Source organism: Coffea arabica, chromosome 1c, assembly GCF_036785885.1.
Source record: "Coffea arabica cultivar ET-39 chromosome 1c, Coffea Arabica ET-39 HiFi, whole genome shotgun sequence".
Classification (NCBI taxonomy): domain Eukaryota; kingdom Viridiplantae; phylum Streptophyta; class Magnoliopsida; order Gentianales; family Rubiaceae; genus Coffea; species Coffea arabica.
In genome coordinates, this window is record NC_092310.1 from 54,543,853 (window position 1) to 54,566,707 (window position 22,855).

At 37.6% G+C, this 22,855-nt stretch overlaps 5 protein-coding genes, 1 long non-coding RNA gene and 1 other non-coding gene across 10 annotated transcripts; 4 read left to right on the plus strand and 3 right to left on the minus strand.

Moving 5' to 3' along the window:
- Positions 1-1,052: 1,052 nt before the first annotated feature.
- LOC113729476 (uncharacterized) lies at positions 1,053-2,482 on the plus strand. The gene is made up of 3 exons (XM_027253772.2): positions 1,053-1,377; positions 1,553-1,870; positions 2,038-2,482. Exons 1-3 carry the CDS (start codon positions 1,323-1,325, stop codon positions 2,394-2,396), a joined length of 732 nt encoding a protein of 243 aa, XP_027109573.2. The 5' UTR covers positions 1,053-1,322; the 3' UTR covers positions 2,397-2,482.
- A 1,261-nt stretch (positions 2,483-3,743) lies between these two features.
- Positions 3,744-7,633, plus strand: LOC113729494 (uncharacterized). Its single transcript, XM_027253795.2, has 4 exons — positions 3,744-4,010; positions 4,268-4,373; positions 7,135-7,250; positions 7,379-7,633. Exons 1-3 carry the CDS (start codon positions 3,899-3,901, stop codon positions 7,211-7,213), a joined length of 297 nt encoding a protein of 98 aa, XP_027109596.1. The 5' UTR covers positions 3,744-3,898; the 3' UTR covers positions 7,214-7,250; positions 7,379-7,633.
- A 2,417-nt stretch (positions 7,634-10,050) lies between these two features.
- On the plus strand, positions 10,051-12,641 carry LOC113729526 (uncharacterized). Of its 4 annotated transcripts, XM_027253823.2 has the most exons (6): positions 10,051-10,293; positions 10,398-10,629; positions 11,296-11,386; positions 12,152-12,327; positions 12,411-12,495; positions 12,577-12,641. In XM_027253823.2, exons 2-6 carry the CDS (start codon positions 10,483-10,485, stop codon positions 12,591-12,593), a joined length of 516 nt encoding a protein of 171 aa, XP_027109624.2. In that variant the 5' UTR covers positions 10,051-10,293; positions 10,398-10,482; the 3' UTR covers positions 12,594-12,641. The 4 variants fall into 4 exon arrangements, with proteins under 4 accessions (XP_027109624.2, XP_071934618.1, XP_071934616.1 ...); XM_072078517.1 differs by having other exon boundaries at positions 10,155-10,293; positions 12,411-12,641; XM_027253818.2 differs by lacking the exon at positions 10,051-10,293 and having other exon boundaries at positions 10,355-10,629.
- Positions 12,642-14,172: 1,531 nt separating this feature from the next.
- LOC140036592 (uncharacterized) lies at positions 14,173-14,569 on the plus strand. Its single transcript, XR_011840144.1, has 2 exons — positions 14,173-14,254; positions 14,396-14,569. It is a non-coding gene; the product is annotated as an uncharacterized lncRNA (long non-coding RNA).
- Positions 14,570-15,632: 1,063 nt separating this feature from the next.
- LOC113729511 (uncharacterized) lies at positions 15,633-17,419 on the minus strand. The gene has a single exon (XM_027253802.2). It carries the CDS (start codon positions 17,284-17,286, stop codon positions 15,820-15,822), a length of 1,467 nt encoding a protein of 488 aa, XP_027109603.2. The 5' UTR covers positions 17,287-17,419; the 3' UTR covers positions 15,633-15,819.
- Positions 17,420-17,899: 480 nt separating this feature from the next.
- Positions 17,900-18,823, minus strand: LOC113729519 (uncharacterized). The gene has a single exon (XM_027253809.2). The coding sequence runs from the start codon at positions 18,689-18,691 to the stop codon at positions 18,128-18,130; it is 564 nt and encodes a 187-aa protein (XP_027109610.2). The 5' UTR covers positions 18,692-18,823; the 3' UTR covers positions 17,900-18,127.
- A 184-nt stretch (positions 18,824-19,007) lies between these two features.
- Positions 19,008-19,079, minus strand: TRNAD-GUC (transfer RNA aspartic acid (anticodon GUC)). Its single transcript has one exon. It is a non-coding gene; the product is annotated as a tRNA-Asp (tRNA).
- Positions 19,080-22,855: the final 3,776 nt, after the last annotated feature.

Genomic DNA, 22,855 nt, shown 5'->3' on the forward strand with positions numbered 1-22,855 from the left:
ATTAAAGGATACTCCGCATGTCATTATCTGAATTCATATACTCCACGTGTCATAAATTAAACGGTGATAATACATACACTGTCAGTGTATATAAGATTTACTTTTATCATTATATCTAAGGATGGCAATGGAGGCGGGTGCAAAATATTTCTCCCCGCCTTGAAACGGGGCCACCGCCCCCAAGTTCTACAAATTGGTGATTTTATATCTTAATATTTGAAAATTATCATTAAGATTCCGTTTGGATTAGCTGTTTTTGTGGGTATTTTTCAGAAATTTTACTGCAGCAGTGTATATGAAAAAAATTTTACTATAAAATTTTTTTGAAATATTTGATATATTATATGGATGGGATGTTTTTTGAATTATTGTGTATTATTGTAACATTGTATTTGAAAATTTTGTTTTTGAAAAAATGGCTAATCCAAACAGAATTAAATATTTTGTCCCACGAAAATTTTACTCCAAAAATTTCAAATTAACTATGAAGTATATATGTGTATGAAATCCACACCCGCAAAGTAATATTTTGGTACCTGTTGTTCCTATTGCCGCTTTTTCGCTTTTTCTTAATCATGTTTAGCACCGCACTGCAATCAGTTTTAAAAAAAAAAAAAAGACAAGAAAATGTTTGTTGAGACAAAATGCATAAAACAATCGGCGTCTGTCTGGTGATATGATAATGGTAACAAACAGTGTAAACGAAAATTAAGAGGAAAGGTAGGAGCATAAAGAAGCTTAATCAAGCAAAATAGCTTTACAGTTAATTTGAACATATTTTTTTATTTTAATGAGTTTGAGATTATTTTCAAGCTTTGACGTGATTTTTTTTTTCATGATCAAAATTAAACAATATCTTATAGAATCGAACTTGATTAGTTCGAAATTTTCATGCATAAACCTAAATTTCTATGTGAACCAATTCAAGCTTAAGTTATAATGAATATTAATTACTTTTTACACATTCGACTTGAACAGTTGAGAAATCAAATTTGGAGTCCTGAACTGGTCCAGTACCGAGTTATTATCGGTTTGGCTTGTCACCCTTGAACATGGATACTTGAAATAGGACACCACCTCTAGGCTCCAGCAGATCAAGTCCTCGGCTCCCAAATATTCATCACTATTATCACATCTCACCGGAGTTTTTTGCACGGTGCATATATAGCTTTTCGTAGTCTGATTGCTGCAATAAGATGGGACTCTCTTAATCTCTCCTCTCTCTCTCTCTCTGTCTCTCTCTCTGTATCTGATATACAAACCCTCTTCCCTCATGCGAAACCATTGAGAACAGCGCCAAACCCTTTAGATTTTGAGCTATAATGGTTATGATCATCTTCCTTGCTCTCTCTCTTCTCCTACAAGGAGCTCTCGCCGGTACTCCCCACTAATTCAACTTAGGACCAACCTGCAAAGCAATCTTCTTCTCAATTTACCATTTCAGTCATTGTCTATGTTCTGATTCATCTTACTTCTATTTATGAATTGTTGACTACTTTCTTTTTTTTTTTTTTTTCCTTTTAATGGGCTATATATATATATATATATGTAGGTGAACTAATATGTGACGAGTTGCCTGTGGGAATGTGCGCGTTTTCAATCTCATCCTCCGGGAAGCGATGCTCGTTGGAGACTAGTGATGAACCAGGGGTATTCCAGTGCAAGACTTCTGAAATTTTGGTGCATAAAATCAGGGAACATATTGAGACGGATGAGTGCATAACCGCATGTGGGGCTGATAGGAATGTTACTGGAATCTCATCAGACTTCCTTTTCGACCCAATATTCACAGCCAAGCTATGCTCTAATCGGTGCCTCAATAACTGCCCCAACATGGTTGATCTCTATTCTAATTTGGCTTTGGCCGAAGGTTGGTTTCTATCTGTTACCTTTTAGAATTTTTTTTTTTTTTTTACAAGTAAACTGATCTGATGATCATGCAAAATGCATCAGAATATTAAGATAGAAGAATTGAACTGCCCCAGAGCTATTTGTTTGTGATAATTCTTTTGTTGCGCTAAAATGATCCGCATGCAGGAAAGCTTTTGTCAAAGCGGTGCAAGGCACAGGAAACCCACGGTACACCACGCCGGGCCATGTCTGAGTTTCAAAGTTCTGGGATAGCTTTTGCTCCACTTTCTGCTCCTTCGGCCAGTCCTGTCCCTGTTTTTGCTCCAGTTTCTGCTCCTTCGGCCAGTCCTGTCCCTGCCTTTGCTCCAGTTTCTGCTCCTTCGGCCGGTCCTGTCCCTGTTTTTGCTCCAGTTTCTGCGCCTGCAGCCGGTCCGGTCACTGCTGGTGCTGCTGCTGTTGCTACCCCTCCAGCTCTATCTCCAATGGGAATTACTGCTGCTGTTATTTCCGCGCTGCTTCTTCTCCATCAATTCTGTAGTTTTTAATACTAGTTTTAATAAAATTATTGGCAATAACTATTGTGATGGACTTCTACTAAGCTTAGCTAATAAACCATGTCACTTATGCGGCCTTTCCTCCTCCTCCGTTTGAATAAGACTGAACACCTTTTCACAAATCACTTACTAATTGTACTTAAGCAAACAAGCCACGTGCTATTATGCTAAGTGCAGAGAGTCTTTATTGTATGGAGTAATTAATAAATAGGGGAGGACCAAATAAATCATTCCTTTATTGTCTTGATGATGAAAAATAGATCTATAAAAAAGAAAACATGACCTTCATTTTCATTCTTGTCTTGGTTCCATTTTTCACATAATCATTACGGTGATCATCAGCCATTTCTGTCGGAGACGACTTTTCTCACTAGCTGACCATATAAACTCCAAAAACTCTTTAATTGCACCACCAACAGGTTATGTATGAATGAAGTCGATCGTTGTTTCCTCTTCTTTTCTTTTCTTTCGGTAGAGAATTGTTGTTTTCCACCTGCGGTACCGACTTTGTAGGCCATATATGATACATAGTAGTCTCAAAATTTTGGAATTAAGCAGACGAAAAGAAGGAAACAAAACGATAATTGCACACATTTTTTTTTTTTTTTGGTTGTTTTCAAGCTTTGCATATATTATTATCTGTCTCAAACGAAACAGATAAATATTGAGGAGCATACAAGCTGTTCTTATTTGAGTCGGCTAATGAGTTTTTATTTTCAAGTTTTTTTTCCCCCTTTTTCCTGAGTTTGTTTGAATATAAAGACGCAGAATTCAAAACTGTGTTTTTGAAAAATTTTACTGTAGTAGAGTTTTTAGAGTATATTTTGAGATATTTTTAGAAAATATTTTGAAATATTTAAGAATAGTAGAGTTTTTAAAATATATTTTGAGATAATTTTTAAATATTAAAAAAAATTTTAACTACTTTTTAGAGTACCTTTTAAAATATTTTTAAAAAATTTTTATAATATTTAAAAAATTAGTTTTCGAAAAACAGAAAGATCCAAACACACCCTATAGCTTTTAGAAACTTTGAATTGAAAAATCATCGAACAATTTAATGTCTTGAAAATGAGCCCCCAAAAATGTTCCTTATTTTTTTTTTAACATGCACAATCAAGAAATCAAAACGAAAATTAGATGCAATTGGTGATAACTGTTTCACCACGAAATTAACCACATATTTAGATTAAACAGAAAAAGAAAAAAAAGGAAACAAATAAAAAAAGTGGTAGTGTTCAATTTCTCTGCTCTGTGTTAATGGGTAAAAAGACCGAAAAGTCCTCGGCATGACATGATCCACCTCTAACCCGCACAACACCCTGTCAGAACTTAGACGTTACGAAAAAGGAACTCATCACAGTCACTGCTAAGTGCCAGCCGAAGGCAGTCGAACAGAATCCATATTCCGATCGGTATCCCCTTCAGACTCAGTTCCTTCAAGAATTTTCAAGCTGGATTCAGAGGCGGCGGAGCCAAGCCAATCAAATAAAATGAAGAAAGAAGATATGGTGAAGCTGATCAGCGCCGACGGCTTCGAATTCGTCATCGATGAGAAAGCTGCCATGGTCTCTCAGACCATCCGCAACATGCTCACTTCTCCAGGTCACCCCTCCCCGACCTCTAAATTATCTAGATAGATTTCTTGATACCTATTATTGAAATAGGAAAATCAACTGGCGAATCATTTTATCTGGATCGTTATTTTAGTTTGTCTCTTTTATTAATCTGTGTTGTGTGATTACTTCTTCGGATTCGTAATTGGATTTTGTTGCTAGGGAATTTAACTTGTGGAATTCGGAAATTGAGACTACGGTGTGAAAATAACCGGTTTCTTCTTTACTGCTTTTGATTTACTTTAGGGAGTTTTACGGAGACGCAGCAAAGGCAAGTGACGTTTCCGGATATAAGCACCACTATTCTGGAGAAAATTTGTCAGTATTTTTACTGGTCTCTTCAATATGCCAGGTTGGTTATTTCCCTCTCTTTAATTTTGTATTTTTAATTGACTTTCTACTTTCTATGGAGTATTGATATTGTCACGGTGATTATTTCATTATTTGGTAGTAATAGTGTTTGATGGGGATTCCAATTTTTATTAAATGTCTGACTGATGATTGAGCAGCATTTGCACTTCGGTTTTCCCTTTATTTTGGATAGATGTCTCTTGTTGTTTGTGCTGCTTGTGATGTAAGATATGTAATTTCTGGTAATGGAGAGTTGTCCAATTGTGTAGTGTGTGAGGGGCCTCTTTGGTTGCTGAACTCATTGGCTCCAAACCTCACACTTACAATCTCACACTTTTACCCCGTTCCCTGATTCCAACATCTTTTTCCGTTGAAAGTATTCTTACCCTGTTGAAAGTATTCTGCACAAAAGCAGTGAGAAAAGTTGAGAAATGAACGCTCTGAAGATAAGCTACTTATTTCACTTTGTTGGCTGGTCTCATGTTTTTAGCGGAACCTGCTGATTAGGCCTTATTAGTGTTTGGATGACCTTAATGATATATGATAGCCTTTCAATTACCACGTAATTATGTTTCGAAAAGATGAGTAATATTCCTTAAAAGCATTAGATTTTGCATTTTATGGGACTCTGAAAGTAGCTAGTTTAACCCCCACTTATGCTAAATTTTTTACCATGCAAGCAAAATTATTAGAGATTAGGTTGCAACCTCTATTTGATCTTGAAGAACCCTGATAAATACTGAAGCCTCGTGAAGCACCGAAGCAGTATCAGTCTGCAGTTAAATTCAACTCCGTGTCAGGATTGGGAATTAAGTATCTAAGAAGCGTGATAAATGCTGCAATTGAAGGTTTATATAATGCAAAAGATGATTGTCCGGTAAAATTCTTAGTGGCAAATTCTTGCTGTGGACCTGAATTTCTAGTGGTTGCTTACCTTACCATAAGGAGAGACCAGTTTTTGAAGAGCTGTGATCTTGTCAGCCAACTTCTGGCTTTTCCTCACAGGCACGGGGTAATTGTGTGAGATATAGAAGCGTAATCCCACACTCCAACCTGTCAGCAACTTAGAAAGGAACAACTCAATGATCCTATAGCTTTTAGCATTACAACGATGTCTCCCTCAACGATACAAAAAGGAATTACAACACCTATACAGCATAATTTAGTTGGCCACTTTAGTTAAACCCATTTATCAACAGGTCAAAAGGACCAGCTGTTCCAGTTTCAAAGCAAGAACGAAATGAACGAATAGAATCATACACTGATGGTTTTATCAGGGTATTATAACAAGGTAGCAAAACTTTTTTGCTTCGAGGATCTTGGGAACTCTACGAGCAACGGAGAAGCAGGCCAATTATTAACACGATATATAATTCATGTCAAACTTTTCTGTGATGAGCGGGAGTGCAAATTTCTAGCTTTTGAGAACCCCTAGCTTTCCTTACTTGCAGGGGCAGATTGCTATCATTTATATTAAATGTCAAGTACAATGAGTCAAGGAAAGCAGATATTTAGACATTTTTGCTGAACATTCAGCAACTTTACTGCGTTTCCTTGCTTCTGAGTTTACCACACAAGTGCAGCATCATGGGTCACCTTAGCAGTTAAACTAGGAAAGGAAAGTTAACTCTTTAAGTCATGGTTTATAAGTACCAACTTCAGAACTCCCTATGTTTTAATCTAGTCTAGCAAGTTCGTGTGGTAAGCCTTGAATTGCAAAGTTATGGTTTGGAGGGTAAATTTTACTTATTTCTGTGTGAAACTTGTACTCGATGCATTTTTGTTGTGCAATTGGATCAGTTTAACGAGCAACAAATACTTGTCTTGACTTTTGATTTTGGAATGGATGTGTTTGAAATGTCATTTAAACTGTTTAATACGAAATGATTCTGATGCATCTGAAAGTTGAAATTTTCTCACAGATAAATTGCAACTTTGTTTTCTTATTGTTTGTTTGGAAAAAGTGATGTTTTGCTCTTCTTTTGTTTCCCTTTACCTTGAATGCTTTGCTATTATCATTATGTCTTGTATGTCCTGGACTCCTGGTACTAGTATTGGGACACTTATGCATTGAAATGATCTATTCACACAACATTATAACAGAGATTTCTTGGCTTACTAAAATTTTGTTGGATTTTAGCTATAACCTTGTCATTCTTCTATGGTTCTCATCCAACTTCACAGTAACCATGTGGATATAAGATGGTCTAGAGAAAGTTGGTAACCATTTTCTCTCCCAAGTACCTGTAGTTCCTATTGCCACTGTTTGTTTTGTTTAGCAGTCTTGTATCTCGCACATATAGCCTGTTTGGTTGCTCCACTCAAGTCAACCATCAAATCCCTCTTTGAAATCATTATTGCTTATTTGAGAAAGCTCAACAGAGTTTATTCTTTTCTTCTTATCATACTTGTTGGGTTATTAAGCAGAGTAGCTTTGTGCTGTAGAGAGTTGGATAGCGTGAATAAAAATGCTTGCAGAATCTTGGTGTCTGGTCTAAACTGCACTGATTGCCACTAGTAGCACTATCAATGTTGGGTATGTCCATGCTAAGGGGACTTGTTATCCCAAAGAACTTATTCTTGTCTCTAACGACTGTTGTTTCTGGAATTTTTATACATCTGAATATTGATAGCGTTTGCAGATTGAAAATAAGTAACATACCGTGAAACATTTTGTATGTATTAGTCCACTTTACCTGTTCCACCAATTTGCAGTGAAATTTTTATGCATGCTTACACGGGATCCTGAATACATTTTTTAGTGGTAAGGAGACTGAGTTCCACATCGAACCTGAGCTGACTTTGGAACTGATGATGGCTGCCAATTATTTGCACACCTGAGAATCTTGATGCTGCGAAGCAACCTTTTCTAAGCTCTGTAAGGCTTCTGCATGACAATCACTGAGGCTATTGTTGCTTGTGTTATTGTTGCCCATTCAATAAATTTGCCTTCAATGGATAATGGACTGGCCTCTAAGCTATATTTTGTTGAATTGTTCTTCTTAGGGATGGCCAGAGGATGATGTCGTTGCCCAAGTTCTTTAGTGTTGTATTGACATTCAAATTGCTGTGAAGTTAGTTTGAGTTAGGAGCTGACTATATAATTCTAATGCAAACTCTTGGAGGGTCTATATTCTGTCTATAGAACTGTTGGAAGCTGCATTGGTCTTCTTGTCAGTAAGCAAACTTGATATGCGAATATACCTCTTGCATGTGCTTAGGTGGTTTATATTTCTGATATAACCACCTAATTGCTGAGAACTACCAGTGAATATGGTTGATTGCTTGACGCAAAAGCAAAACTGTTAACTAATCTAACCGAACTTCTTGTTGAGTACAGATTCAATGCAAAAGGCATTTCTGTCCAAAATAAGGGGGAACTCTAGAGATTACCTAGCGGGATAGACTGAAATTGCTCCCAGAGGGACTTCGTCTACTGCTAGAGGTTGGAAAGTTTCTTGCTTGCGTCTTTCGTTGTATTGTTTCATGACATGTACTTTCCGCTACTCTCTGGGACGAACGAGATCGCAGTAAAACCATCATACCATGGAACCTAAAAAATAAACGGTCTTCCTTTATTCTAAGATGTATGTTTGCCTTCAAAAAGATATACTGGAAATTGGCGTCCTAATCTCACTGAGTGAGAGAACTAAAGATCAGATAGTTTTTTATCTTTTAATCTTAAAGCCGAGCGTTTTTGATAAACTCTTTCATAACCGTAGAGTCGGTGCGGTATGCTTCCGCCATCGCGGCAATGCCGATTGCCACTCCCCACAACGCAAAGATGTTTTCAGTTAAAAAACCATTGTGGGTAAGTAAGTTGCTAACTCAGTTTGCTGCAAGCGTGAGCGGCAGGATTCGAACCTTCGCGATGGTATCAAGTTTAAATTGCTCAGTCTCCCACCCCTATAATATAATTGTTTTCCTAGACACTAGAGAATTCCCCAGAGCAAGCGATGGTAATGCTCACTTGCATCGCAAATGGACGAATTCTGCGCTGCTGAAGAGCTTTCATTTCATGACCACTGCAAACCCAGGAAATTCATTCATGTGAGAGGGCAACTGCATATCTCAACCAACATTCACTTGTTAATTGGGTGGAGAGGAAACTATATATCTCTAAAGAATTTCTCGAGCCATCATATCCAAATAATAGTGGAAAAGGAATCAAATCTCTGTGCATTTTTGGATTGTCTATCTGTTACCAACGCAGAATTGCAACATAATTGTCCTCAATCCAGTAACTCGTGCCACAAGGGATCTCGCTATTGGATATTGAAAAGAAAAAAATGGGGTCAACACTTGAGGATGTGGAAGGGCATTCTGTTAACTTTCGAGTTTTGAGTAGACCAGCAACCTTATCTATTTATCTTCTTCTTGTCGGACCAAACCAGAATGGTCTGCTCTTCTTCTTCTTTTGACCCTATCTGCTTCCAAGCTAACATGGAAAGGCCAGATCGTGGCATCTCAATGAGTTAAGCGAGTCGATAGACTTAAAATGACTTTAGAAGGTCAAGAGAAGCTCTTGTCCAAAATATCCATGCAATGGCCATATGACCCCTGATTGAAGGACGAGTAACTTTTGGTTATTCCATTCCCAAGTTGCACCTGATTATTTTTAAACTTCCAAACAAACAATAAATGGTTAGAACTGAGACCTTCTTATTTCTAAATAAAATTTTCCTCTTATTGCTTCGTAAATACGTTTTTCAATCACTTTTTTTTTTTTTTTTTACATACATCATATCTTAAAAAGTGCTATAATATCATTTTTAAAAAAATTTCCAAAAAAAATCTTCAATCTGAACCGAACCATTGACGCATTTAGATACAGTCAAGTTTTTTATTGGCCTCATATATAATTGTGTGCATCTCCAAGACGGGATTTGGATTCTCTCCATTTCAGACCAAATGGAGGAGCAAGAGCAACACTAGAATTCGGCCTCAACGTTTGTATGCTTTTTCTGGGCTGGGGTAATAATAATTAATAATAATAAATTCTCGTCTTGAACTTTTATTTGACCGCATAATTCTACTACTGAAAGAGATAAAATTACCTCATCTTTCTTATAAGATAAGATGGTGATTCATCCTCCATTAAGTTAAATAAATGAAGGATCCTCTATTGATAATGCGCATTTCAAGTGTGAATTGACTGACACATGCATCAATGTTTCTCCCCTATTGATAACCTCTGATTTTGCTTTTTTAAATTATTTTTTAAAAATAAATTTTGAATTGTGATTTTTGAAAAGACCACAAGAATCGTTTGAAAAAAACTAAAAATTGGTCCCTCCCGTCCAAGTGGCACGTACGACTTATCCATCAAAAAATCGTAACAAAAGAGATTTCCCATCAAAAATTCGTGGCAAAACAAAAGCTGATCCCGCGAGGATTCCCGGTATAGTACAGCTGTAAAGAGTATATGCAATTCAAAGATTGATGAGAGAGAAAACGTAGGTGATCCAAACTCAAATTCTCTGTCAAAAGAATAATTCTACCTTTTTTCATGATGTTTGGATATCAATTGTTTTTTTTAAATAATATTTTACTTACGTCGTAAATATATATTTTTAATTATTTTTTTATTTCACATGCATTGCATCATAAAAAATATTATAATAATTATTCACGCATACATTTATATGTATTATCTAATTAATTTTATATTTTTAAAGGGGTGGGGGAATGGCGTGCAGAAGAGGGAAGATAAGAAAGGAATTGCATTCCAAAAATCCACGTAGGTGGCACGACCTGACATGACATGACATGTGTGGCCGCGGTAACTCTCTCTAAGTTGGTCGTCTATGCTTTATGTGAGGGCGTTATAGTTGGAATGTTGGATTAGATGAAGAAAGAATAGGGACAAATTTAGGATTGGTTGTGTTTGTGAAGTCGGTTTCGAGTCTACCTGCAATCAGGTGATCATCACGTGGCCAGTTTTTTCCGTCTTTGTAACTATTAATATTGGCTTTCTTTTCTCTTTTACTCCTTTAAAATCTTATCTTTGCGCGCCGCCGTGCAGGGGGAATTCAGGTGTTTTCTTTTGTTGTACCGTGTGTTGTACTTGACTTCTCGAGTTGGTGAAAGATTTTCAGACGTTAACAAATATGGAAAATAACAGTACTGCGGGAAAGCAAGTGGGTTCTGCTTCTCCATCTTCATCATCAATATCATCATTCAATCATGATCTTTTTGGCTACAAGGAGCCAGCGCCAACTGGGATTTTCTCTTCAATTTTCCCACCGCCATCTTCGGTAAATTCTAGCTTTGTGCGGTTTTTTTTTTTTTTTTCTCCCTTGGTTGGGTTTTGTTGCTTTTGTTGAATTAATGTCCTTTTTCGTAATGCAATCACTAATCTTGCTGTGTTCCATCAGTCTATTGCTTTGATGTTTTGGAGATTTATTGAGACCGTGAAGCACTTCTTTTCGTATTGGTTTCAAGCTACAATTGATTTATTTATTTATTTGCTGCATGCTACTTTGATTTAGTCAAGCTAAATTTGTCAAATTAGAGGGTTTGAAGCCAATGGCTTTAAAGATTTGGGACATGTCATTCAACTCTTTGATTGCATAATTTTGATGAATAGGACTATGGCTAGTTATTTTGACGACGATAATGCTGGAAAGCTTGAATTTTCCCCCTTTTTTTGGGTGGGGGCTGATTTTTGACAAATTAGCGTCGCGTATAGACAACCCATGTCCATGAATGATGCTTTCTCGACTATTTGGTCTGACATTGGATACTCTGTTTATGAGTATCACGTCAAAGAATACCTGCTTAGTTGGTCATACACTGTTGATGATAAAGACTGCATCTTTTGCGGGATTTAACATATACTAGATATTTCATCGTCTTTAAACAAAATTTAGTGATATTTTATTGTGCATGTGTTGTAATTCTTATAGAGTTTTTGGTTTCAGGTCATGGGAAGGAGTGGCTCAACTTCTGAACTCATTGAATGTATCCAGGGGCATTCTGCTAGAAGCCAGGTCTGGGATAAAGGAACTCCAGGTTGGTTTGTGCTAAAATTCTGTTATAACTTTTCTTCCTTTTCCTAGTTCCTGGCTTTTGATTGTGCAACAAGGAACCTTTTGCTTGACTTATTGTTCTTCTGTGCCCAAAACAAGATACGCAAATCCTTGCTGTTCCTAACACGACTTCTAACATCACAATTTGTGTTAGAGGTTTATTAAACACTATAAATGACCTTGCGTCCTTTGCATTCATTCAGGTTAATGGAAGTTTTTTACTTACTTTAAACCTAATCTATTTAGCAGCATCTTGAATTTGGATGAGAATATGATTTCATTTTGAGCTGCTCCAAAATTATGATAGTGCTGCTTAAAACTACTTGGAGGACTAGGTTCAAACTTTTTTCTTCTGCTCTCAACTTTCTTTTTAAAGGAGACATTGTTGATTGCAAATTCAGAATTTTGATATCTCTTGTAATTTTTGTTTCAGTTGCCCGACAAGGATATTTTCTTTATTGTGCAGAGAGATATTAGATTTTTTGCGTACTTTTGTTTTGGATAAAACATTCCTTGCATTTAAGTGCTACTGTGGAGATGTGAATCAAAACTCATATCTAATTACTGAAATCATCTTGTGGGATTAATCATTAGACTCCATCAATTTCAAGTATAGGTTTCCTCTGCCCCCAGAACTGCTGTGTGTGAATGAGAAATCTCGATGTTTGGACATCTAATTTTCTTAATTGAGGACAAAAACCTGATCTTTATGAGGCTGTTCATGCCTCAAATCCCTATGTTTATGCAGAGAATCTGGCTAAGAACAATAAGGATGAAAGCCATTGCATGTCCAACAAGAAAAGGAGCTCAATATTTCAAGAAAGAGCAGAACCATGCCCTTTAAGTTCATCTTTGTACTATGGTGGTCAAGAAGATATGTATGTGCAGTCTTCAAATGCTCAGTCACTGGGCTCATACCATGGCGTAAGTTTTTTCACTGCAACCATCATCATGTTTATGATTACATGGCTTGGATGTAATTGAACTAGCTTTTGATGAAATTATAGATAAATCAGTTTAAGAAACATTGGGAAGAGGATGACCAAAACGGGAACGACTCTCATTCTGCTTCTAGAGGGAATTGGTGGCAAGGTACGATTATGCATGTTGTATGAGTTTCTCTGGGTAGAGGTTCAGACAGGTCTAAGTACCATTCGAACAATGTTTATGCAGGGTCACTTTATTATTAGGACTGCCTTTCAAGCCCCCAGGCTTATGAATTCTTCAGTTATTTATTAGAGGTAAGCACCACCCCATTGATCGTAGTTTGATTTTTGAAAAATAACAAATAATTTTTTTTCTCCAACGCCACTTTCATTGCCAATATATAATACAATATTTGAGCTTTTAAAATTCATTGAAATTGAAGGTTATGCTCCTCAAGAGTTGGGCTAATTTCTTAGAATATTTGTATTTAAAAAAAACAACCGCCAAATGCACCTCTGACATGGGGTGTTTCTCATTCTATAGCGGCCGTGCTGACTCAGTACGGCCGCATAATTAAATATTCCATCGGAATCTTGTCTGCAAAAAATTCGGTGGTGCAGAGGGTGTCAATGCGGACGTGCTGACCGGGCACGTCCGCAGCTGAAAAAGCTGTCTGAGCATGTGTCAGACGCAGACATGCTGACTGTGCACGTCCGCGGCTGACCAAAGTGACTCACCTCTGCGCATGTGTCAGACGGATGCAAATGCTATGAAACTGTGATCAATATCAATGCAAATGATGTAAGCATTTCGAAGAATGCTCCAGACACTTCATCCTTCCTTTCTTTCTTTTTTTGTTCTTAATAAAATGACAACAAAAAAGCTGCAAAATATTTTTGGAGACAAAAAAGTGCCCATCTATGTATTTAATGGTAGTAAATTTCTTTATTTTATCACTTAATTTTTCCTACTCTTAAATTAGTCTTGGATTATAATGCAACTAGTGATAGAAGAGAATCTTAACAACCATGATCAATTGTTTAGTAGTTCTTCTGTAAAGTACTAAACTTTATTATTATTATTTTTTTTTTTGAAATTGTGTATTACTTTAGGATTTATTAAACAATGTTAGAGTTTTTTTTAAATTAAAAAAAGGTTTCTACAAAAGTAACACAAAGTTATCGTTAAAAATGCATTATAATACAGATAAATTATTTTTTTTCTCAAATGGTCCAAATACACTCTAAAACTTACCATGGGCATGAATTTTTGTCATTCCCATTACTATTTTGTTTGCAGTCATAACGGATTTTATTTTATGATGAAAATCTAATACTTACATTACTATTAAATAATTCATTCAATATTTTCCATAATTATTATATGTATCATTAATTTTAAGAGTTAAGCTTCACTCTATTGTAATACGACATATTTACGTGTCAAAAATTAAAGAATCATTCGTCTGAATCATTCGGTGCTAATGACAGATTTAGTATATACTTTCCCGAAAAGTATATAGAAGCCTCATCACGGCATTCCACTCTGAAGCAGTAAGCATTCGTCTTAAAACTATTTTTTTTAGCATGTGTCAGATGCGGACGTGCTGACTGGGCACGTCCGCATTTGACACAACACACCAGCACTGATTTTGTGTCTCCCGGGGACGTGCCCAGTCAGCACGTCTGCGCTGACACCCTGCACCACTGAATTTTTGCAGACAAGAGTTCGGTGGAATATTTAATTATGCAGCCGTGCTGACTCAGCACGGCCGCTATAGAATGAGAAACACCCATGTCAGAGGTGTATTTGACGGTTGTTTTTTTTAAATACAAATATTCTAAGGAATTAGCCCAAGAGTTGGAGACCTTTGGTCTGCTCAGTCATCTATGTGATTTTTGAGCTTCTTGATATAAGTGTAAATGTAGGCTACTACTGTAAATTGAAGTCTATCATTATGTCATTTATACATGATTTCTCATGTAATTGTATATATTTACTGTATTTCTATTGTTTCTACTATAAGAGGCATTTCTCTGATTTGATTAACTTATTGTACTTGCAGGGATTTCAGAGGCCTTGGCTGTGTAGTTTATATAGATTGTCCTGTGATAGGTAAAGGCCACTTTTTAGGCAGGATATTGTGGACAGAACTTGGATATTTTTTCATGAGTTCTTCCTATCATTTGGTACAAAAACTTTCCCTAATATAATTTCGTGCTTGAAAGTTTTAGGAGTTTGTAATGGAGAAGGTTTTTCAAACTTTGTAATCTGTTATTGTCTCCCTAGTCTAAACTAGTAATTACCAGACTTAACTGTTGATTTTTGAGTGAGTAATGCATAATGATAGACCTTTTCGTGGTTTCTTTACCATTTCTACCAATGATGAAGCTTGTGGTATGTGATGGGCCTTTACGTGATTTTCCTTTTCTTACTCTCTTTGTAATTCTGTTGAGAAATATGAGCAGGTTAAGAGTTGTTTTCTTTGAAGATAATGGAAATAGTTTGAGGTCTTCGGCTGTGGATCTCATTGGTGGGATACAAAAACCAGTATATTTTCCAGCATAATTGACTATTTGAGTTATGGATACTCATAATTTATTTTTTCTTTTTTCTTTTTTCTCTCTGAGCATATTGAAGGAAGAATATTTTCAAACTTATGTCTGAATTTTCAGCATCTGGCACCTATGATGAGTTTAATTGCTAGATGGGGATAAATTAGAAAATTAGGCTTTTGAGTTGTTTTAAAGTGTTCATCAGCTGTTCCTCTGTTTATTTGCATAAGCACTTCGGATGTTGTGGATTCACTAATGACCTTCTTAACGGATGCAGTAAGTCGAATTTTACGTGCTGCTGTAGCAGCAATTTAAATGTTTATTTATCAACGAAAAAAGCTCAGGAAGACCCATTCTCATTTGAAGAGTAAAATTATACCATGGCAGCAAAATAACAGTAAGCTTCACAAGTTTAGGTTGTACAAGCAGTTCTTTCAGCTTCCCATCATATTGGTCTGTAAGCATGACATGCAGCCTGATCATACCTTGTGATTGCCATTAACATGATTCCTGTTTCCTCTCCTTGTTTATGTTCTCTCTTAGAAAAGACACAAAACATGTACAGATATCACCCAACATACTCTGCTTGAAGAAGCATAGTAAATTATGCTGTGGTAATGGTAGGATACTTGGTTATAAAAGAACTCTCTAAATTGAATTGGTAACAGTCTAGAAGTTTTCTTGCTGCAACAAGTACCGTAACATACATTGCTCGTATCTTGTGTATAGCAGGTTTCTGGTTTGAAAAACTAAAATAGCCTTGGGTTGGGATTCTCTTTTATAGATTGTAAGTTTTGTACAGGAAGCTTAGTTTGCAGGGTAGAGATACATGGGAATTGCAGCAAATGCTACTTGCTGGAGGTCCTGCAAATCTGCCATTTATTTGGTAATTTGAGGCAGAATTTATATCTAAAACCAAGTGGGAGCCTCTAGTCTAACCAACTTGCTGTTGGTATTTACAGTAATCCCTTCTGTACTCTCTATCATGCGCAATACAGAGAAATAGTCTTTCATAAGCCGCTGCCATCTTTGTGGCAGTATATAATTTCAAACCCCTTTCTCTTGCCAACTGACCTTTCTTTTCCAGAATTACTCTTCCATCTTCCCAAACCTCATACAGAGCTTTCTTTAGTGAAGGCACATTTGGTGAAAATGTATACCCTATCTCTTTGCTGACAATCACAGATTCTGTAATGCTAGCTAGTTTTGTGGCCATGAGAGGCTTACCAGTCAGGACAGCCTCCAACAAGGTGTGATCTAACCCTTGAGCTCGAAGAGTTGGGTTTACCAGTATATCTATTGCATTGTAGAACCCTGCCAACTCGGCCTGTTCCAGTGGCCCCAAAACCAGTAAATTGGATCCTAGCTCTCTATATCTTTCACCCCATGGTCCATCTCCAGCGACAAGAACCATGACATTATCCCGAATTGTAGAATTTTCCTTCAAAATTTGCTTCAAAGCTTGAAACATCAATGGGTGTCCCTTGTCCTTTACTAACCTTCCTGCCATCCCTAGGACCAATGCTTTGGATTCTGGAATGCCAAACTTTGACTTGAAGACTTTGGCCTTTAGTGCATCTGGCTTGAATACTCCCTCATAAACACCGTTAAGAATAATGTGAACACGATCCTCTGGTATCATGTAGATGCGTTTGAGGACATCTCCGACATGATCGCTAGTGGCAACATGGTGAGCATAACGAGGGAAAAACCTCACCTCTTCCACAACCTTCTTCACCCTTTGGGTCAGTAGATTTGACTGGGGCTTATCGGGAGATCGCAGAAGCTCCTGAATGATGTCAGAATGAATGGATTCATATGCAATGCCATGCCAACTAACAGCTAAATTAGTCAGATTCCTTGCTCTTGTGTGCATAAGCCCGACACTTTCGGTGTGGATCACATCAAAGGCTCTTCCTGCCGAGTTTTCAGTTTGAAATTGCTTCCACACACCAGCTTGGTCCAGATAACCTGCAGCTGTCGGTTTCGAGAGGTGAAATTTTAAGTTGCTGATTGGATATTCCGTGAAGGAGGAGTTCGACGATGCAGTAGTGAAGATATGGAGCTCATGCCCCCTTTCCACAAGAGTAAGATGGAGAGTCGTGGCATGGCGTTCGAGCCCTCCGGCACGATGTTTATCAGGCCATTTCTTGACAAAGAGGGCTACTTTCAGAAGTCTCGCGGGTGGTTTTGATGGGAAGTTAAGATTGTTCCATGCTGATGGATATGTAAGCAAGTTAATCGTTCGGTTTTGTTCCTGCACTGCCGTTTGGGTTTCTGAATAGCAGCATTTAGAGCAGTGAGACCAGTACAAGAATGAAATAGATGAGAAAGTAGACAGGAAAACGAGAACGCAGCAGCAGTACCGGAAATTGAACAAATTTCTCTGATCATTTGCCATGACACTTCCAACAATCAGAATCTGTTCCTCTCACAGGAGGAAAGGGAAAGGGTACTGTCACTTGCAAGAAAGATGCATGTAAAATTTGGTCTCTGTTTTGGATCCGAAGAAGCTTGGTTTGCACATTATTTTCAACTTGGTTAATTTGGTATCAAATTTATAAACGTCTTGGATCCAGCTTCGTTGACTTGAAGGATTACTATAATCTGTTCCACCTGCTACTTTGCTGACTGTTTCCCAACCAAACAGTGGTTCCAAGCCTTGAGAAAGCAAGTTGCGCTCTTAGATAACACACTATAAAATGTTTACAAAGTGAAGTCAGCAGCTCGTGCCCACGCTTAGCTTTGAATCAATCCACCGCATGCCCACATACAGCGTACCTAAGTCATTAATTTATGTAGTTGTTAAAAAGGATACTACCCAATTAGGGATTATAATTTATGAACAGTCTCTCTAATTCTCATCCTCGATAAATGTTATAGTAGTACATTACTGCCATCCTCATTTTCCCTAGTATAATAGTAAGTATTTCGTTTCATGAAGAACGAGAAGAATTAAAGCGCTCATTGCCTTTATGTCTCCTTTCTTGACCTTTTTCTTCCCTCTATCCAGATTATAAGATACAGTAACAATCAAAAGTTCAAAACAGTGTGAAATCCTAAACAACCGAGAGTCACTGTACTGTGCCGCACAGATATTTGATGATAGTACTACGATTATTCATTGGTTTAACTAACTCCTCTAGACTATTTCACAACACAGACTCTTAAGTCAGTGATTGTTGCTTAGCCAGGCGAAGGAAATTGACTGAATATAATGATGTTCTTGCTGCCGCATAATTCTACCGAGCAAAGGCATGCAACACCACGTATATGTAGATAACAAGCGCAGATGGCACCAATATCACCAGCGGAAAAACAGCCCCAGCAGTATACCAGCTCCGGCAGGCCAATGTTCCGAGCTTAATTTGAACAAAATCCACGAGTGCCAATGTCAAGAAAACACAACCAGCGACAGAACCTAATGCCGAAGCCAAAATCCCAGATTGCAGAACCTTCAAATTGACACGAGCAACGGAATGCATTTCAGCGCCATAATATCCGTCCTTGGAACTTCTGATGGCCTGTTTGAGGGCTAAGGCAATAAGGCTAGAAAAAAGGAAGGAGCTGAAAGAGTAGACGTGAAATTTTACGAAGTCTTCCACCATGCCAGAGCTTGCGGTACAAACTGGGGACGCAACAAGGGTGTTATTGGGGTCCCCGAGGTTCCAAGCAAGGCCTAGGAAGACTCCTACGGTGAACAATGAATTCACGTTCAGTATGCCATCTAAGGCAAGAACGTGTATGCTGGTAGTGGAGGTGCTAGCAGTTTTCTCCCGGTCAGTGCTAGGAGTATGGCTACTCATTGAACGGCTGATAAGAGAGTTTGAGAACTAGCAGTTTCTTTGATCAACACTTCCGAGAACATTTCTGTTGTTTAATTCATCTATATATTTGCGGGGTGCTTTTTCTTGCCTCTTCATTTGTATTTTGTTGGTCCCAGTCCGGGTCGAGGAGTGGCGTCAAAGGTAGAATCTCTAGTTACGTCTCTTCAGCGGCAAGGGAGGGAGGGAGGGAAAGAATTTGGTGTGTCTGTCGATTGAGAAAGCTAACACAACTGAAAAGAGAGGGAAAGAACTTGGTCTCGCAGTTCAGAAAGGGCAAAAACTGAAAGCCAAAAAGCGCCGTTGCCGGGGATCGAACCCGGGTCACCCGCGTGACAGGCGGGTATACTCACCACTATACTACAACGACTTGTTGCTTAGCCATTTGTGTAATTTGTTAGTTATTCGTGGTTCTAAGATGAGAATGGTCGAACATGATAAGGGACGTCTCTTGATCGGTTGATCCTAATGACGTATGACTAATCTTTTCGTTTTTTCCTTTCCCTACTTTTATTTATTTCTTTTCTGGGTATAAAAGCATACTTGCTTATTTGCATGGTTGTGTTAGTTTTACCATAGGAGAAGTGATGTTAGTACGCTACCAGGAGGTTGTACTTTAAATCAAATTATGCAGGGAGGTCTTTAGCTCTGCTTTAACAGGATCACTAGAGGAATTCGTCCACACACGGCAGTCTATTTACGGTACTTAGGTACAACATACATAAGTCGTCTGCTATTTCGTGTATCAAGCGATGATACGATGTCCCGATCTTTGAACAGCACCGATCCACTCAAGATCTAGTTGAGCCAGTCAAAGATTCTGTTGTGCTAACAAATGAACGGACTTGCTTCTCTCAGCAAATTTTGTTTTCAATTTCTCGCAAGCAATACAAACCTGAATACGTGACTGACGTGTGTCATCATTTATTAACAATAAACAGGATTAATCAGATTTAAAATGATCACGTCTCTTTCTAGTAAATAACGACACATGCCACGCATGTAAATGTGTATTTTCAAGGAAATGGAGAGAAGATCTATCGAAAAAGAACTATATTCACTGTATCCATGTTTTTTTAGCAAGTGAACATACTTACTAATGATTAATCACTGGGTTGATCTAGCAGTCAAGGGTAGAGTTCTTTTTACCGTCAGACTTAAAATTTGAAAAGAAAAAAGAAAAGAAAAAGCATAACATGCACAAATCAGAATGAATGATGGAAGAAGAGGTGATTTTTGGTTGGTGGCTGAACCGACCTGAATCAGTCCTCTCTGAGATGAGGTGAGGTGAATTCTTATGTCCGAAGTCAACCTCCTTGTCCGAAGTGAATGGCGGGGCTTCTCCCCTGGGATCACTCCGACGATCAAGTTAGTATGAGAACGAGAATAATAAGAGTATGAGTCAATGAACAGTATATCCTTACTTGAGGTGTGCATGAGAGGTATTTATAGAGTAGGAGTAAAGGATAGATCGGAGGGCTCATGCCGGTGGGACCCGCATCCTGACATTACGGCTCCCTGCAATCAAGGGTAGAGTTCTTTTTACCGTCAGACTTAAAATTTGAAAAGAAAAGAAAAAGCATAACACGCACAAATCAGAATGAATGGAAGTAGTACATTCAGCTCTTAAACACTTTTCTTGAAAATCAGGATGACAAGCACAAATACTTGCGTATTAGTTAGCTAATCTCCTTGACCCTTGGAGTCAGAATGGAAGTCGGGCGGAGGCATCCATCCTATGCTTCGCATTGTCCTGAAAAAATATCCCAGATAGTTTAAAATAAGTTGCGTGTGGCTGTCACGTACTCGCATGGTACTTCGATGGGGCAGTTCAATTCAAGGTGAAGATGGGGGACACCACGCCCGAGTCTACATCCCTCAAAAGCTCTCCATACAAAATGCGGTGTAGCATCAGCAGTGGGGTTCATTTTCGTCCGATCATGTGCCTTGCTTGCTTCCGCACGACTTTGAGATTCATACAGTTTTGCACCTCTCTACATCGCCCATTCATTCACATTGGTCCCTCTCTCGCATTAAGTACGTGAGTTGAAACATATCATATGGCACCATTGAGCTCACTCGGTTAACCGTTTGTTATGGATAAATATCAGATCAACTCGGTTAGTAATTGTGCCACTTAACTCGTCACAATTCAGCTTAGCAGTGAGATTATTCAATCCTTTGTTCGGAGTGCATTTTTCTGACTTTTTTTTTTTTTGTAGAAAAATTACTGTAACGATTCGATACATGTGTAATTGAAAAATGTGTAATCACAGAAAATACAACGTTAATAATGTTATTTTACCAATTGAGCTAGATTTTGGGACATTCTTTAATTTTTAGCACACTGATTGTTTACCACCACCTTTGTGTGTGTGTGTGTGTATGTGTGTGTGTGTGTGTATATATATATATATATATATATAGATAGATAGCATTGTTTCAGATTGAAACTAAATAGATGGAAAGGGGCTCGACGCCCACAATAATGGCGGCAGCCGCATCAAGCTGGGTCAGTGGGCTCATCCTTATCAAGTGTTTAATCGACAAATCATATTTTTAAGAGTTTAATAGGTATGAATTTTGAGTGCGTCGGCCTTTTCCAGGCGACTTTCTTATTTATTGCAAAATGTTAAAGTAAAATTTTATCTTCTGTGTTCGTCTAATCCCTGCCGTGAAGATCTTATGAGTTAACCACTCTAACTAGAACTGTTTTTCAGTTATTTTTTGCCTTAGGGGGCTCAACCGTTACAATAGAAACAGAAAGCTGTTGATCCGGACTCCAAATGCATGAGCTAATCAAGCACGTTGGCAAGGGACCACTATATTTCTTCCCCAATAAAAGAAATTCAAAGTATTTGACTGTGGATTCATTTCTGACGACTTTAATGCCTAATGAGAACCAAAATCAGACTTCGATTGAAAAAAAAAGCAGTTAATTAGATTAGATGCGGCAGGTTATTAAAACAAGAAACGATGAAATGAGATTGCTGTGAAGTGCAACAAACAGACCAAAGGTTTTGATTATCTATTGAAGTTAGTAGAGTTGGTGCTTCAGGGCTTGCTGTCGCTTGATTATTTTAACTGATTATAAATTCTGATTTTGGATAATGTTTGGCGGATAAATTTTTTGTCAAGTTTGTCTGTCACAAGTTTTTTAAAAATTTTAGCTACAGTAACTTAAAAAAAACTTTTCAAAATTTTTAAACGATACACTTCAAAAATTTTTTAAAAAACTTCTACAGTAAAGTTTTAGACAAACACCCGAACAACTCACTTGTCAAACAGGGGCTCTGTTTTTATGGTATTTTTGATTGATTTTGTATTCTGATTATATATATTTTTAATAATAAAAAATTAAAATATATGATCACTTAAAGAGTAGTTTTTACTTCTTCTGATTATACTCTACAAATAGTTTTTATAATTAGATTTTGTAAAATTCAAAACAACTAAGAGCAAGGACAGAGTGATGCTACTCTTATCGGATTTTTCTTAAGCATCCGGTAAGGCCGCTCCTCAACTCAACCGCGCGTGAAAGCATATAACTTTCCTTAATCACTAGACTTCCTGTTCGTCCCTGGGTTAAAGATCCCAAAAAAGACAACGAATAAATACTAGTGGGCTTTTTTCTGTGTTTTGGCCGCTCCTGGGAACATGCTAATTGCAAAGTAGACTCCATCGGCTGTCCATGTGGAAGCATTAGTTAAACTTGTTTGTATTGCTTCTACATCGGATACAGACATCTATGGTGGCAGTAATAGTATGGCTGAATCCCCCGCCCCAAATGGCAAAAGACAACCAAATTGTACAGTATTTGGTTTGTCAAAAAGAGTGTTTGGATTGTCATTATTTATTTACTTGTATCACAGATATAATTTTAAATATAAATTTTTATTTTTTTTATTACACTTACATGACGTTACAAAAAATACTACTACCACCATTATTTTAAATAATCTCCTGTTCATACACAGGGCTTCACAGAATTCGGATCAGCCTTAGAGGTTAAGTATGGTGGCCTATCCCCCAAACCTAACATGCTAAGTCAACCATGCAGGTGAACCGGTGAAATAAGTTAAAGCAACCCCAACTATACAACCATAGTAGTATTGTAAAGCAACCCCAACTATAAAAAACCATGGT